At 35.3% G+C, this 14,808-nt stretch overlaps 1 protein-coding gene across 7 annotated transcripts; it reads right to left on the bottom strand.

The window, feature by feature from the left end:
- On the bottom strand, positions 1–12,974 carry LOC143857488 (RNA-binding CRS1 / YhbY (CRM) domain protein). Of its 7 annotated transcripts, XM_077367916.1 has the most exons (8): positions 12,716–12,974; positions 12,468–12,552; positions 11,033–11,105; positions 6,275–6,415; positions 5,678–6,128; positions 4,556–4,957; positions 2,334–2,488; positions 541–903 (listed from the first exon to the last, which is right to left on the bottom strand). In XM_077367916.1, exons 4-7 carry the CDS (start codon positions 6,325–6,327, stop codon positions 2,336–2,338), a joined length of 1,059 nt encoding a protein of 352 aa, XP_077224031.1. In that variant the 5' UTR covers positions 6,328–6,415; positions 11,033–11,105; positions 12,468–12,552; positions 12,716–12,974; the 3' UTR covers positions 541–903; positions 2,334–2,335. The 7 variants fall into 7 exon arrangements, 6 of the variants coding, with proteins under 6 accessions (XP_077224031.1, XP_077224028.1, XP_077224029.1 ...); XR_013238669.1 differs by lacking the exon at positions 11,033–11,105 and adding an exon at positions 1–524 and having other exon boundaries at positions 678–903; positions 12,468–12,974; XM_077367913.1 differs by having other exon boundaries at positions 12,468–12,974.
- Positions 12,975–14,808: the final 1,834 nt, after the last annotated feature.

The following is a 14,808-nucleotide window of genomic DNA, read 5'->3' as shown; positions in this document are numbered from 1 at the left end:
TAATGGAAATGAAAAACAAGAAAATGACTTATTATGTTGTCTTATAAAGAGAAAATATCCTTCATAAGTACACATAAATGAAGGAAAACATGAAGGGTGTTTTCCGTACATAGGGGCCCTCAATTCGGATGATCTAGGACACTACATCCGATTTTGTGGCTACAACTGAGTCGCGATCCAAAATAATTTCAAAGCTTACAATATGGATCGATGGACACGGTTCAGATCCAGTTGTTGTGTCTAAACCCTGCCCATTAACTTTCGGAACCTTCAGATCCATTGGGCTGTCTGGGTCTGCAAGGAATCATCTGCAGAGGCAAGAATTGTTTTCACATATAATATATTGATCCAAAGTCGTCCAGGATCGCCTTCTGACTGAAATTGTAGCAGAGATGAGGGTTGACAGAAGCTTTGCTCTGTGTTTTATCTCAGAGACGAAGTTAAATTTACGAACAAATTAAATTTACGAACAAATCTACACATCGGTCCAGAAATTTACAGAAGCTTCGCTCTGTGTGTTTTATCTGTGTGAGAGATGAATTAATTATTAAAAATGGATTGATTGCATATCTACAAATACAAGAAATGTAATGCAGTCCAGAGATGGAACCATGAATTAATTAGAATAGAACAAAAGCTAAAGAAAATTTGAAGCCAACAGCATGAGACCACCTAACTGTTTTCATTGGACATGCCAAAACCTCTCAAGTAGCAGGGCCTAGGGCTCCCCCAAGGTTTAGATATCGCCCATGTCAAACGAAGAACCTCCAAGTATCGTCAAGGCAAACCTGCTTGAGGATTCGCGGATTCCATAAGAAATCTGCTACCTGCCTTCTTTCTAGAAACTGCACAACTCCCATGGCTTCCACCCAAAAAGTTGTTACTATGTCCAGCATTCGCTTTCTGATATGCAAATACTCGCACATCATTAGCACAAAGAAGCATAAAGGATGAATTGAATTGATATTTGTTGTGATTACCAAGTTAATGGCAACAGTTTTCAAAATCAAATAAAATTATCAAATAGTAAGATGCCTTTGATGAGATTTAAAAAAACCACATTGCCGATCTTTAGATTTTAGTATGAAAATTTTAAACAAAAACGATTTGAAATAGACCAGCATCTCCATATTAAAGAACTTAAAGAATATAGACCAGCATTTCAAAACGCAAAGGCAGGTCAAAGTTAGTAGATTCACTTGTTGAATCAAAGTAGGATGAGCAGAGTGTATCCTTATAGACATGGCAAAAAAGAAAGGCCTTTGCGAAAGAGGAGACTTCTAATCACCTCCTAACCATTGTGAAATCAGCAAATGGGTTTGAAATGAAATCTACGGATGGTTTGGAGTCAATTCGGTATTACTTTATTCCATGAAGTAGACTATCAAAAGCTGGAGACTAAAAGGTGTGGGCCCTCTTGGGATGAATCTTTTCGACGTCAGTGCCCTTTGCTATCAAATGGAGCATATGGAATGAGAGTTGGGTATAGTGGGCAGGCCACAATGCAGAAAAGAGAGTTGGGGAAACATCCAATGGGAGGAAGTCTAAAACTTAATTTTGATGGCTGAAATCGAGGTCCAACAGCTGTTGGGGGAGTTATTAGATATGCCAATGCGGGGATTTTACACTACTTTTCTGGCTCAGTTGGAAGGACTAACTCCAACTAAGCCAAAATAAAAGCACTCATTGGAGTAAGATTTTTTTTCTAGAGCAAATGAATGGCAGGTTAGAGATTGAAATTGATTCCGCCAATGACATAACATGGGTGAAAGGGACCTTTGCAATTGTCAGCTACTATTGTGAAAGATTGATGCAACAACAATTTTTTTTTTTGACGACATAGGGTATCCCCACCCCATTTGAGGGTGAGACTAATCCCTATGGATGCACGCAATCACCCGTAAACCACGTGCAATGGGTAACTCCAAGGGGACTCGAACTCGCGTCTATGCGGAGCAAACCCACAATGCTAGCCAACTTGCCAACCCCGTCTGGGTTTGATGCAACAACAATTTAATTAGCTTTAATTGTATTCCTCGAAGAGCAAATGAGATAGCAGACAAAAACCGCTCCCCGATTATATTTAATTTAATTTTTTTTTTTGAAGAGGAGATTATATTTAGTCGCAGCCCGATTATATTTAGTTTGTACTCAGTCCTATTTTAACAAAGTTAAATATTTCAAAAAAGTAGTTCTGATGCATTACAAGTTCTTCTCCTTTCCTTTTTAAAGTCGGTAGTCGGAGATCATAAAACATCACAGCAATTTATAACGATTTTCCTTTTTTCATAATTTGATAGAGACATTGGGACTAGTGTAAATAAGAAAAATACCATCACATATTAGCTGCATGGTTTTCAGTAGAAGCCTCTTTTCTCTTTCTGTAGAGAGCAACATGCTTGTGGTAGTCTTCCAGCTCTTTCTCCAATTTCTCGATGAACTGGCTTGTGTGTTCAAGTGACTGCTCAAATTTATATTTTTCCAAGGCCTGCAATAGAAAGAAGCAGGTATCACAAGCTGGCAATATTAAGCTTCAAAGTCCAACCAAAGATTTTAACGATGGAGACAGAATCTACACATTGCAAAAAATGAGAAAAAAATAAAACACCATAAATAAAATATTTATGGAGAGCTTGATCATTTTAGTCTATGATATCAGTAGAAATCCAACTCAGTCTCCCATTGCCCACTAAAACCATTTCTTGTGAGAATGTTTCGTAATGTTTGCTATCACCAGTCAGATTATCATATTTACAGTTCAACTATAAAGTCTCAATCAGATTGTTTTGAAGAGATTTCAACCTAGATTTACTTGATCCCTCAGTTACCTATCCTGTAAAATAGAGAAGCAAAATACATCTTTCCCAGCTTTGTTACAAATTACATTTGGATGTTTGGGGACTTCCCCAATTCTCTCTTGGTCTTGGATCTTGATAGCAAAGGAATCAAAACAAAATCCAGTGACCGTTAGCTCATTTCAAATTACATCCTTAGTTACCAAGAGCAATAGGATTCAAGGGTGAGTGCAGAAACAAGAGCAGCAACATAATAATAAAAAAGTTCCAAAAAATTTGTAGTTAGAAAATAAGCATTTTTTTTTTTAATAGCTAGAAAATAAGCTATTTTAGTACATAAAATTTCTAGGAATAGCAAGATCTTTAGCAGCAGAGTCCTAAGTTGAAAACTCATGCACCCACATTCAATCTCCCTTTGAATTTAACTCTCCCAAGTCTGAAATATACTGGTGGTGAGCAATAACCATCAAATGTAGTACTCTGCAATGATGTTTCAAATTTTCAAGCTTGAACCAAATCACTGAAGCTTTTCCATAAGCCTCTAGAGAAAGGTTCTCATTTATCCAAAGGTTCTCCAAGCCAGCATACACCAAGTGTTGGGAAAATTAATGAAAAGATCTACCTAGCGACATAATAAAATGATGTAATTCCATCATATGGAAATCAATGAAATTCACGAGAAGATCAGAGGTAATCAGACTACTTTTTGCACATCCCGAGGAGTGTGAATACTTTAGCTGATGTGCTAGCTAAGTCTGGAGTGTCCAGACCTATTTGGTATTGGGCATCATTTGCCGTTGATTTGCACATTTAATCCCATTAACAGAAAAAAAAATCCATCATAAGTAAAAATGATAACAGAACTACCACAGTGCACAGGGTTAAATGCATAACTTGTTAGATGTCTGCCATAGGGCGGTGAGGGATATTGACTAAAATATCATGTGGCATGGCCTTAACAAACTATAATATTAACTAAATTTTATTTTTTTTAAGTTTTTTATCCATAGCCCATATAAACACCACCATGTCATTGCAAGAGTGTCATGTGGCATGGCCTTAACAAACTATAACCCTGTGACAACCAGGTTGGAATTTTTAACCCTTCGACAACCAGCTTCCAAGAAAATTCTAACCCACCAGCAACCCCATGATTGTAAGTGCATTAGCAAAGAGGTAGCATGTTGTAACCATTAGCACATACAAACCAATAACACACTAGTTTTAAAGTTTCAACAAAATTCTGACAAAAGAGCAACATCATCTATGCAAGTAAATCACTATAAGGATAGCGGTTACGCCCAATAAGATGAATCTTCAAGTACTAATGCATTAAGGGGTACTTCTATCATGAGAACCAAAAAATGCCATTCGTCTCCAATGAAAATAATGGGTCAATACCATTCACAACATTACTTAACATGAACTTCCATTGATTTTACGATAAAACGGTGAATGGAAACAAAAGGTACTCAATTAGCATGACATTTGAAAATATGTAATGTTGGCTTCCTTGCTTATACTTATTATAATATTGAAATGTTTATGGGAACAAAGAAAGCTAGTATTGCCTACCAAGATTAGGATTCTTTGGAATACTAGTTATCTAAAATACAAGTGGAATGTGTGTTTTAAACTTCCAAAATGCATATGAATGTACACAAGCTTGTACATGAAAATAGAACTTAATAATAGTAAGTATTAGTGTGTAATGACCAAATGTATATAAAACACGATAAAGCACGGGTAACAAAAATCACCTTATACTTAGATAGCGTATTTGCAGGCGACATAACTTCCGGCCGTACATAATTCTTTCCACGATAGAATATTATGGTGTTGTTAGTTTTTATGTCAATGACAATGCCTTTACTAAGACGTGTTAATTCTTCAGCATATTCATGTACTTGTCCAGGTCTGCAAGGCTTGCAAACAACCTTTACGGTTTCATGCTTCTTCCAATGGAGATGCATGTTAAGGACTACACCCCCAAATACTCCACGCCTCCCAACTGGAACATAATTCTTCTTTTTTTCACCTGTCCGCTTGAGGTAAAACCGCTCTTCTTCAGTCAGAATTTCAGGGTCGTATATTAGCTCTGGAGCTTTGGGAATCTCAAATTTTCTCAGCTTCTCAATTAGCCATTCTTCTTTTCTTTTAGCCTGAGACAGGAACACTCAGAAAATATAACCTATTATGAGATTCAGACAATTCTTAAAATTCATTCAAAAGCCATGTCTGTGGAAGATTCTTAAAATGAATATAAAATTCTAATTCAAAGTAGCTGAAACAAGATGGATTTGAATTAGAAGATCTCCATCGAGGTAGTCCTAATACCAGGCATGGATTTCTCCATCAGGATAGTCCTAATACCAGGCATAGAAATGACTGTTATTCAAGGCACAAATTAATTACAAGTGTCATATTCAAAGGTTACAAATATCAATCACGATGCCAACTGAGCATCACTCTCCATAGAGATACTATCAAAAGGTAAACTAATATTCCCAAAGCAGCATCACGAAAATCATCTGGCATAGTTACCGAAAGCATATTTTGCGGAAGTGAGAAAGGGCATATTGAACAAAAAACTAAAACTCATTGGCTGACTCCAAACTTGGTCATTTGACTCAGTTTTTCCTGGGTTTTGATTTCATTAACAAGCCCAATTCCCAAATCATAAAATCACCCTCTTAAATGATTGGCTACCTCTTTTTTAAGTCTTCTGTTTATTGCAAAATGGCAACAAAAAAAAAACCCCAAGAATAGTATGGCCATGACAAGGGCTAGCAGATTCTACATAGCTACTTAGAGGAAAGAAATTCAAATTCCAAATTAAATGGATATAAAATAACTCAAAACCAAAATTAAGGTTATCTGACCTTTTCAAGCTTGTACCTAATCCTGACTTCTGGATTTGGCGACGTCATCTTCTTTTTTGCCTTCAAACGATAAAATCTGAGTTCATTTACTTTTGCCTTTTTGGACATCTTCGCTCGCTTTGGCATTCTCTTCCCTTTAGCGTGATCCTCAAGTTTAGTATCAGGTTTTTCAAGACAAAATCTAGCAACATCATTGTCAGCCTTCAGTGTCACTAAGGCATTGCTCATAAATCTACAATGTTCCCATCTCAATAGAACATTATGACAATTGTATAAATATGGTCTTTGAATGGGTAGATAAGATAATGGAGTGTATACATAATAAGATGGAAATAGTAAAAGCGGGTCCTCTGCCTTATATGTAGAGAAGTGGGAAAGGAACCCAGTTGTGGGTATTGATGAGAGATTTGGAATGCTGTAATCTAAACTACTGAACCACATCAAAGAATTCCTGCACAAAAACAGTTAATTGTTCATTTGCAAATGCACCCAACAGAGCTAAATAAGAGATAAATTTGAAATAATTTACCGTATATTTATGGTTCGGAAAAATAATTTATCTTATACTAAAAATGTTAGATTTTTATACAAAAGTACCTCTTTTTCATGTAAATCGCTGTTCGCGTGGAGAAGAGTCGCCGGATAAGCATCTTCAGCCGAGGAAGGAGGAAGAAGAGGAGTCAACCGTCCAAACCCTAACCCCAACTCTCTTCTCTTCGTTTCCCTCTTCTTAATTAACTAGTAAAAAGGCACGTGCACCGCACATGCGGCATCTTAATGAACTATTAAGACTGCATATGAATTTAATAATAATCTTTACGCAACAAAGACAAGTTTATGGAGCTCACACAATTTTTCAAATGCATGATACAGAAAAAGCATAAGATATGAGGAGCTACAAAAGTGCAGTTGCAATCTAAAAAATACATGTATCAAAAGTGTGTATAACCTGTGTTCTAATGGAAACTATTGTTGAAACTACATATGTTAATGAAAACAATGAAGTTTATATATGCTTAAGCTCATTACATAGATTTTGACTTACATGATTTGGCCAATACATCATGCTGAATCCTTTGTTGAACATTGATTTCAGCAATTCCTCTCTTTGGACTGAAAATTGGCCTCAACTTTGCATCACATGCATTTGCTATTTGAAGATTTGATGGGGAGTTTTAAAGGACAAAGGGGAGTGATCCGATGTCATCTCTTGGGAGAAAGGTAATTTTTGACATCGGATGGAGATTTCTTAATTAATAAATTTGCATCTCATCTCACATGGAGCTTGAATCCTGAACATAAAGGTAATTTTTGACTCGGATGGAGCTTTCTTAGCTAATAATAGGACTTTCTCCATAATAACAAATATCAGCCCATTTGCAATAGGTTCAATTGATATTCGGATTAGGAGTACATTATGGCTTGCATCAGTAAAATGAGTGAAACAACTGTAATTATCTCTATTACCTGTGGCCTTTCTCTCTAATTCTATCTTTTGTGATTGAGTCCAGCAAACAGTTAGATGCGTACTCTAATTGGATAGATATGCTACTCGCCATAGAAACGACTTTGACATTGCCAAAAGTGCATCTTTGCACTCCATTATCTATTTTAGTTCCATACGTTTCTAGAAGCACACGAAGCGGACGTAGTCCAAGCCGCAGGATGCCAAGATAAAACACTTTCTAAATGAATTTGGTCAAAGACTGCTAAGTTTGCTTATGGCAAAAGATGCTGGTGGAAATAACATCTAATACAGGAGTGATTTTGAAAGAAACCACCAATTTTTTAAATATTCCCCATTATTAGCACCTGAAAACTACAAATTTCATTGGGTGCTTGTAATCACCAAATAACATATTGAAACAAATTAAAATCTTTCATATTTGTCTTTCAACAATTTGGTGATGAAAAATATTTTAACAGTTTCATGCATACAATTATACTTTTCTCAATATTTGTCACAGTAAAGAATCATCTTCTTTGTCATCTTTTATTGTTCATTACAAAAATCATAGCCATGCCCTTTTTCATACCAGAATTGAAGTAATTCTCCACTGAGATATCTATGTTACTGAAAATAAAATGTGGTCTGAATTCAAATTGAACACCCAGAATTTCTTCAAAAACATATTGCATAGAAATTGGATTTTGTTGCATATAAATGAGAGAACTCAACATAAGGAAGAGATTCTGCATTGCTCCTAACCATTTACAGAGTACAGTGCTCAATTCCTAAAAAGCTCTCACAAGTCAATCAATTAAAAAAATGGCATGCTAGGTCTGTGCAATTATTAAATATGAGAAAAGTAAATTTTTGTTTAGTAACCTCTATAGTATTGTCAATAAACCCATAAAAATAAGCTTCTTTTTGAAGAGATTCTCATCTCCAATCAAACCCCCAAAATGGGGTTTCTCTCAATCTTATGCCACTACAGCGAAGGATCCCTATACATATCCTTAACCCATGAACCCAACAGTGCCCTAGTAAAAGCGAAGGAAAAATTAAAATGAAATTCAATGTTTAACATAGAGGAACATCCTATGGAAATGAACCTATTTACGTTGTGGCCCAACAAATTAATGGTTTAGATTAGCTTATGAAGTTGCCACAACAAATGAACGGTTTAGATTAGCTTATGAAGTGAATAGTAGAGTACTTTTTGAAAAATATTGGACTGTACGGAAGAGGAGAAGGTGCCGACTGAATAAGATGTTACCCTAGTAGATATGATTAGCAACCAAATTTCATCCTTAAAAGATACAACACTTAACAACTATCTGCCCTAATCAGTTATTTTCAACAGTTAAAAAAAAATTAGATGTTATAGTACTTCAGATTCCTTGGAAATAGAAAGCAGCTATATCCAAAACCTATATATATATATATAGAGAGAGAGAGAGAGAGGTACCCAGGTTCTTGATTCCTCCCCAACTCTTTCTCAAACTATCCCTCTGAGATGGCATCTTTATACTGGAGATGAAGAAAAGCTGAGGGAGAAAGCGATAAATTGAGAAATTGGAAATAAGAAGGGAAACATTAATAAAAAAAACAGGCAGCGACCTTAAAACCTACGTTAGGTTGGGAAGAGAAGGAAAAGGCAAGCAAGAAAGAGGGTTTTTAACCTTTTTGCTAAAGAAGACTCTGGAACCTCTTGTTTTTAACCTTTTTGCTGAAAGGGGTAATGTTTAAGGCTTTTTAGCGGTTTTGCCGAGTTTGGTAGGAGTGAAATGACGAGTTTGGACAATAAAAGTCCGTGGGGGGCTGGAAGTTTGAACAAAAGATGTAAAGGACGAAGACGAAATTAATGCAAAAGGGCGGAAGAAATTAGCCCATGATTCTCGCTTTATATATATAGTAAGTATATGTGTGTGTGTGTGTATATATATATATATATATATACTAGTAGAAAAAAGTTAATGATGTTAGAGGCAGTCTAAACTGAAAGGAGCCATTGCAAAAAAAGTAAATGATGTTTGACCTTACAGCCTTTATTAATGTTTAGATATGGTCCTAAAGTGTAGAATGCAATATGAATAATATTTTTTGGGTAAAATTAAAAACAACAACAACATAATAATAATAATAATAATAATATTTTTTTACTTTTCCAATGATTTTTTGCTTTTACAATTAGGGATGTGATGCAATGGTGCCCTGCTTGAGTTAGCAAGTGAGTGATATTGTAAATTAGTGAAGAGAAATGCAAAGAAAGAAATTCACGGAACATTAATTGGATGAGAAACCAATAGAGATAAAAATAAAGTAAAATAATGGCTATCCATCTAGCAATTTATCAATAAAAGTAACAATTTATCAATACATAAAGTAATATACATCCTCAAACAGAGACAGGAAATCAACAAAAACAACGAAAAGAGGAAGAATGTTGGGAAATTTGGGGAGTTCTATATTGATTCAAGATAGCATTTATTGAAGGAAAATGATATGGAGACCTAGAGTACCACCTAAAACGGGACCTGCAATGAGAATATGCCACGTGTTAAAGAAAATTTTAATTTTTGGTGATTTCCTTGAACTTAAGGGATTGTTCACGTCATTAGTGATGTTGTGGCATGAAGCAATTTGTTCGGTTCCCTTTTAGGTCCAACACTCGGTTTCCCTAGCATTACTCTTTAGTGAAACCATAAAGTTATTATTCTTCTATTTTTTTTCTAAAAAAGAGCCCTATTTCACCTGGCATATGCAGGATACACTTGAACAAAGAGCAATAGAAGTAGAAACAAAAATGACATTGATACCCAGCACCAAACAAATTTCCACATAAGACAAAACCACTCTAAAGGCTTTTTGAAATTCAGAAACTCTGAAATTTTGAAATTCAGGTCCTCATTAAAGCTAAAAATCACCAACCAATGTGAGAGACAAAGCAAAAAGAAGTCCATTTTCTCCAACAATATGTTCTCTTTCTACAATTCAAACAGGAAATTAAGGGAATGCTTAAACTTTTTCATGGGAGCAAGGATGGTAATCTGCCTTGAATTTTGCCTCAAATTCCCCTGTCAGGTCCTCATTAAAGCTAAAAATCACCAACCAATGTGAAGGGCAAAGCATAAAGTAAGTCCATTTTCTCCAACAATATGTTCTCTTCCTGCATTCAACAGGAAATTAAGGGAATGCTTAAACTTTTTCATGGGAGCAAGGATGGTAATCAGCCTGAATTTTGCCTCAAATTATCCTGTGTATGGTAATCAAACATATGCAAATATGTCATTGCCTAAGTACATGTTAGTATGTTACTAACTCGATGGTTGAGTCTGATTTATATTTCTTAGGTCTCTGATGGGAAGGATCATCCTTTGGGTGAATGGGTCATTAAAATTCCCAGAAATATTATCATCCAATTATAGAAGTGTATGTAAAATGGAGAAACCTTATCAAAATAATGGATCACTGACACCATTTCCTACATGGGGTGGAAACGATGGGTTCTTCTGTTAATGTCATTAGTGGGATTTCTTGAAACTAAATCTGTAAAACACCAAGAATCCCCCAAAGTGGAACAATCCTTGTAGTAATTCATTGGCCGATGGGGAAGCTATTGAATTAATGACCATTTGGGTATACTCTTTTTTCCAATTTTTTTGGGGTAAGCAATTCCTAATATCTGTCCTGCAGCTGGAGAACTCATCTCGACCAAAGAGAACAGAAAACAAAACCTAGAACGGAGATACAGTCAAAGAGAACATAAATTAACAAAAAACATGAATAAAAAACTAACAAAAAACAAAACTCAGAGTACAGGTAAACTCCCAAACAAACCTCACAACAAAAATTAACAAAAACCAAAATAAAAAACCAATCAAAACCAAAACCCAGAGCAAGCTAGCTACCCATATTGCCGATAAGCATTCATCGTCTGAATCACCCATGAAACATTGATAACAGCATCCCCATCTATAAAATCTGACAATATAACATTTCCCATAAAAATAATTGACAGGAGGAAATTATAGGAGATTAGAGCGAGCATATTAAGGAACATAGCTACAACTGGAAAGTATTTGTAATAAGAATGTGCAGAAAAAATATGGAAATGAAACAGAAAATACTGTTGATTAAAGAAAAATTAAGCCAAAAAAATACAACAATAAAAGAAAATCAAACCCCTAAAGTACCGGGTATAGCACAAAAAAATATTATAATCCTAATCTTCTTAAAAAATTTACACGGAAAAATTGAATGAGAAGGAATAGCTGTAGAAGGCACCAACATATCCTTAAGATAAGACAAGTTTTTGAAGAAAAAAAATCCAGAATTCGGGTTATGAAAAATAAAAAAAACAGCAGGAGTCGATATATATATCATGATCCTGCAAGAAATAACAGTTAAAAGAATATGAAGAAGCATCCATCAGAGGGAGAAAGTGAAGCTAAGTTTCACAGATAAGAGCCTGGAAAATAGAGGCATTACCATTTCAAAGTTTAGAATAGCATCTACCAAGAGCAAAAGTTAGTAGTATGATCTCCATCTAGACTTGAGAAGATATACCATATTTGTTTGAAGTCTGGATGAAGATCATACTATTAACTCTTATTGTTGGTAGATGCTGCTGAATAGATGTATTTCTTGTGACTTAAAATGAGTCTGATACACAATGTAGTCATTGAATTTGAAATTAATCACATATGCTGATGAAAATAGTGATGAACCTAGAGAGTAAATGTAGCCTAGAAATCATGCACTAAACAGCTAATGATAAGGAGCCATTCGGTCCATTGAAAATATCCCCAAAAGCCTGACAAAAAAATTCAGGTACATGTATATCTAAGAAAAAGAAACTGCATAGAATTCTTTATGCTGGTAAGGAATGGCCTAAAAGCAAATAACACAATGCTGGGAAACTATTAAGGAAGCCGGAGTCAGTATTCAAGTGATTTTTTCTCTTCAATGAAGTTTAAAAAAAAAAGTAAAACGGAAAAAAGAAAATTTTAAAAGGATCCTCCAAAGCATACCACCTGATTTCTGACTTGATTTCAAGACAGGATCTAATTCATCTTCAGGGTCTACGGTCCCAACACCGTGATTTCTCAAAATTATTGAAGGCATCAATAAGTTCTACGACTAACAGTAGAAATGTAAATAAAATAGAAAAATGGGAAACTAAAGAGAAGATTGCTTACAGAAAAAATACATAAATTTGAGGAGTAAAAATTAAATAAAAAATTGAAACAACCAGTTACTCCAGAAGCTTAAGCTGTTGGAGAAAGGCGTTTTTAATCTTTTATACTTTAACAAACCAAAAAAGAAACTGAGAGTTCAGAGTACCTGCCAAGATGGAGAGTATACCCATGGCTGCAATGGCAATCTCCAAGGGCTTGAACATGGCCACAAAAACTGCTCCTTTTGTAAACTAAATTAAAAATGGTTTACATAGCATCCACTTGTGAGTGGTGATAGGAGGAGAAAAGGCCTCAAATCTTGGTATCACAATGATCAGAATCTCGGCTTTTTCGATTTACAGATGGGTTTTGTCTTTAAAAAGGACTCGAATAGAAAAGCACTCAAATAAATACCTCAAAATGGTAGGGCTTCCAAAATAGTAGAGTTTCCACAGAGATAGAAGTGAAGATGACCAGTGGCATAGTTTCACTTCAGAAAGAAGAGGAGGGAAAAGGTTGATGAGATCTAAAAATAGAAACAAAAAACCCTAGGATTTTCCAAGTGAAGGGGTTTTGGGTTTCAACTTTCAAGATGGGTTAAGTTCTTGAGATGAGCAGGAGAGAGAGAGAGAGAGAGGTGAGAGAGACGGAATCCCGAATGAAGCGTACTAGGGAGCAGTAGATATGAGGGCACTAAACCGTAAATATAAACGACTATGACGTGTTAAACCCACATAATTTACAAATAAATCGAAATATTCTATCCTTTTCTCTTCTGCTATGGAGTGGAACGACGCTCTACAGCCGGTTTGCGCTTTTGAAAAGACGTTTTTACCCTCTCATAGAAGCTGGTGTGAGGGCAGTAAACGGTAAATATATATGACTTTGATTTACAAATAAACGAACATAATCTTTCATTTTGTCTTCTACCAAAGAAAAAGTATAGAGGAGAAAATCTGGGGATGGCAAGAAATGTTAATACTAATGCTGACATGTAATTCTAAGAAAAAAAAGAAAAGAAAAGCTTTTTTTTCTCTAGCTATATATCTATGGATCAATTACTGTTGCATGCTGGAGAGTTGAAAAAATGACGAGAAAATGTTGAGTTTTGAAAAAACACTAACAAATGCTACTTTATTAAAAAATAACATTTTAGGACGAAAATACCCCTAACCTTACTTTATCTTTCTCTTCTTTGTTTTTACACTTTATCTTCTCCGACGATAAAAGCCTTCTTCTCCGGCGAAACATCTTCATTTCTCCGGCATATGCTCATCTGTCTTGAGAGGTTAGAAGGAGTTCTCTAGAGACGCCCCTTTCTCATTTTCTTTTTCTTCCTCCAAATATCCAAAATCTCATTATCTTTGTAAGTATTTCCCCTTTTCTAGTGGTTGTAGCCAAAATCAGTTGCCCAAAGAGCTTTCACTAGGCAAAAGGGTAGTGGAAGCCAAAATGGTACTCGAAGCAAAATGTAAGTTAGGCAAAAATGATAGTCGAAGCCTAAAAAATGCTAGTTGAAGCCAAAAATGATAGTCGAATCCAAAAAATAATAGTCGAAGCAAAAAAAAATGATAGTCGAAGCCAACAAATATTTCTCGAAGCTAAAATATATTAGTTAAAGACGAAAAAAGTTCCAAATGTTACTGGAATTTAAAAGTTTTAGTCGCAACAAAAAACATGTTAGTCGAAGCAAAAAAACTAGTTATTCGAAGCCTAAAAAACTTTAGTCGAAGCGAAAAACACAATGGCGAATGTTACAGGAAACACATTTTTCACTTCGACCAAGTAAATTTTGACTTCGAATATCCTGTTTTGGCTTCGAGTACTTGTTTTTGCGTTGAGAAGAAGAGGGGGAGATCTCTGAAAATAACTAATCATTTGATGTCCATTGGATAGCACGAAAATGATGAACATATGACTTTGCCATAGCATCTCTTTTACAAGTTTAGAAGTTAAGAGAGGTAGTGGAGTTTTCCATTAGCCACAGTAACACAACAAAAAATTATCAAATGGGGTTTCTCAACATGTCCATAATCCAATTTCTCCTTCCCATTCTATTTTATTCCTTTGCTCACATGACGATATAAACACTGATAGATTAGTGCTCTTGGCTTTCAAGAAAGGCATAGTTGTTGATCTTCAGAATCCCTCAGGACAAAGGAGCATCTGCTGCCAGAGAAATGAGATGTTTCGCCGGAGAAGAAGGCTTCTATCGCCGGAAAATCTCGTCGTTTCACACAAAATGCGTTGGAGTAAAACCTAGAAATGAAAGAGTAAAACTTGCAAGTAAAAGAGTAAAATGGTAAAACCAAGAAGAGAAAGATTAAAGTAAGTTGAGGGGTATTTTCGTCCCTAACAACATTTCTTTTAATAAAGTAGCATTTGTTAGTGTTTTCTCAAAACTTTACATTTTCTCGTCATTTTTTCAACTCTCCAGCATGCAACAGTAATTGATCCTATATCTATCTACTGTAATAAGCTGGATGGAAAAGAAGAGAATTTTTTGA

This window comes from Tasmannia lanceolata, unplaced genomic scaffold (assembly GCF_043159265.1).
Source record: "Tasmannia lanceolata isolate RefF3 unplaced genomic scaffold, GAP_Taslan_0.1 ptg000025l, whole genome shotgun sequence".
Lineage (NCBI taxonomy): Eukaryota > Viridiplantae > Streptophyta > Magnoliopsida > Canellales > Winteraceae > Tasmannia > Tasmannia lanceolata.
This window is presented reverse-complemented; position numbering and strand designations above follow the sequence as displayed.

What these genes read in the sequence shown, in the direction of transcription:
- LOC143857488 (XM_077367913.1), bottom strand. Translation starts at nt 6,327, where the DNA reads ATGCTTATCCGGCGACTCTTCTCCACGCGAACAGCGATTTACATGAAA. An exon ending in TTAGGTACAAGCTTGAAAAG is followed by an intron (nt 4,958 to 5,677) that starts GTCAGATAACCT and finishes TTCCTGTCTCAG; the next exon opens with GCTAAAAGAAAAGAAGAATG. An exon ending in ATACGCTATCTAAGTATAAG is followed by an intron (nt 2,489 to 4,555) that starts GTGATTTTTGTT and finishes TTTCTATTGCAG; the next exon opens with GCCTTGGAAAAATATAAATT.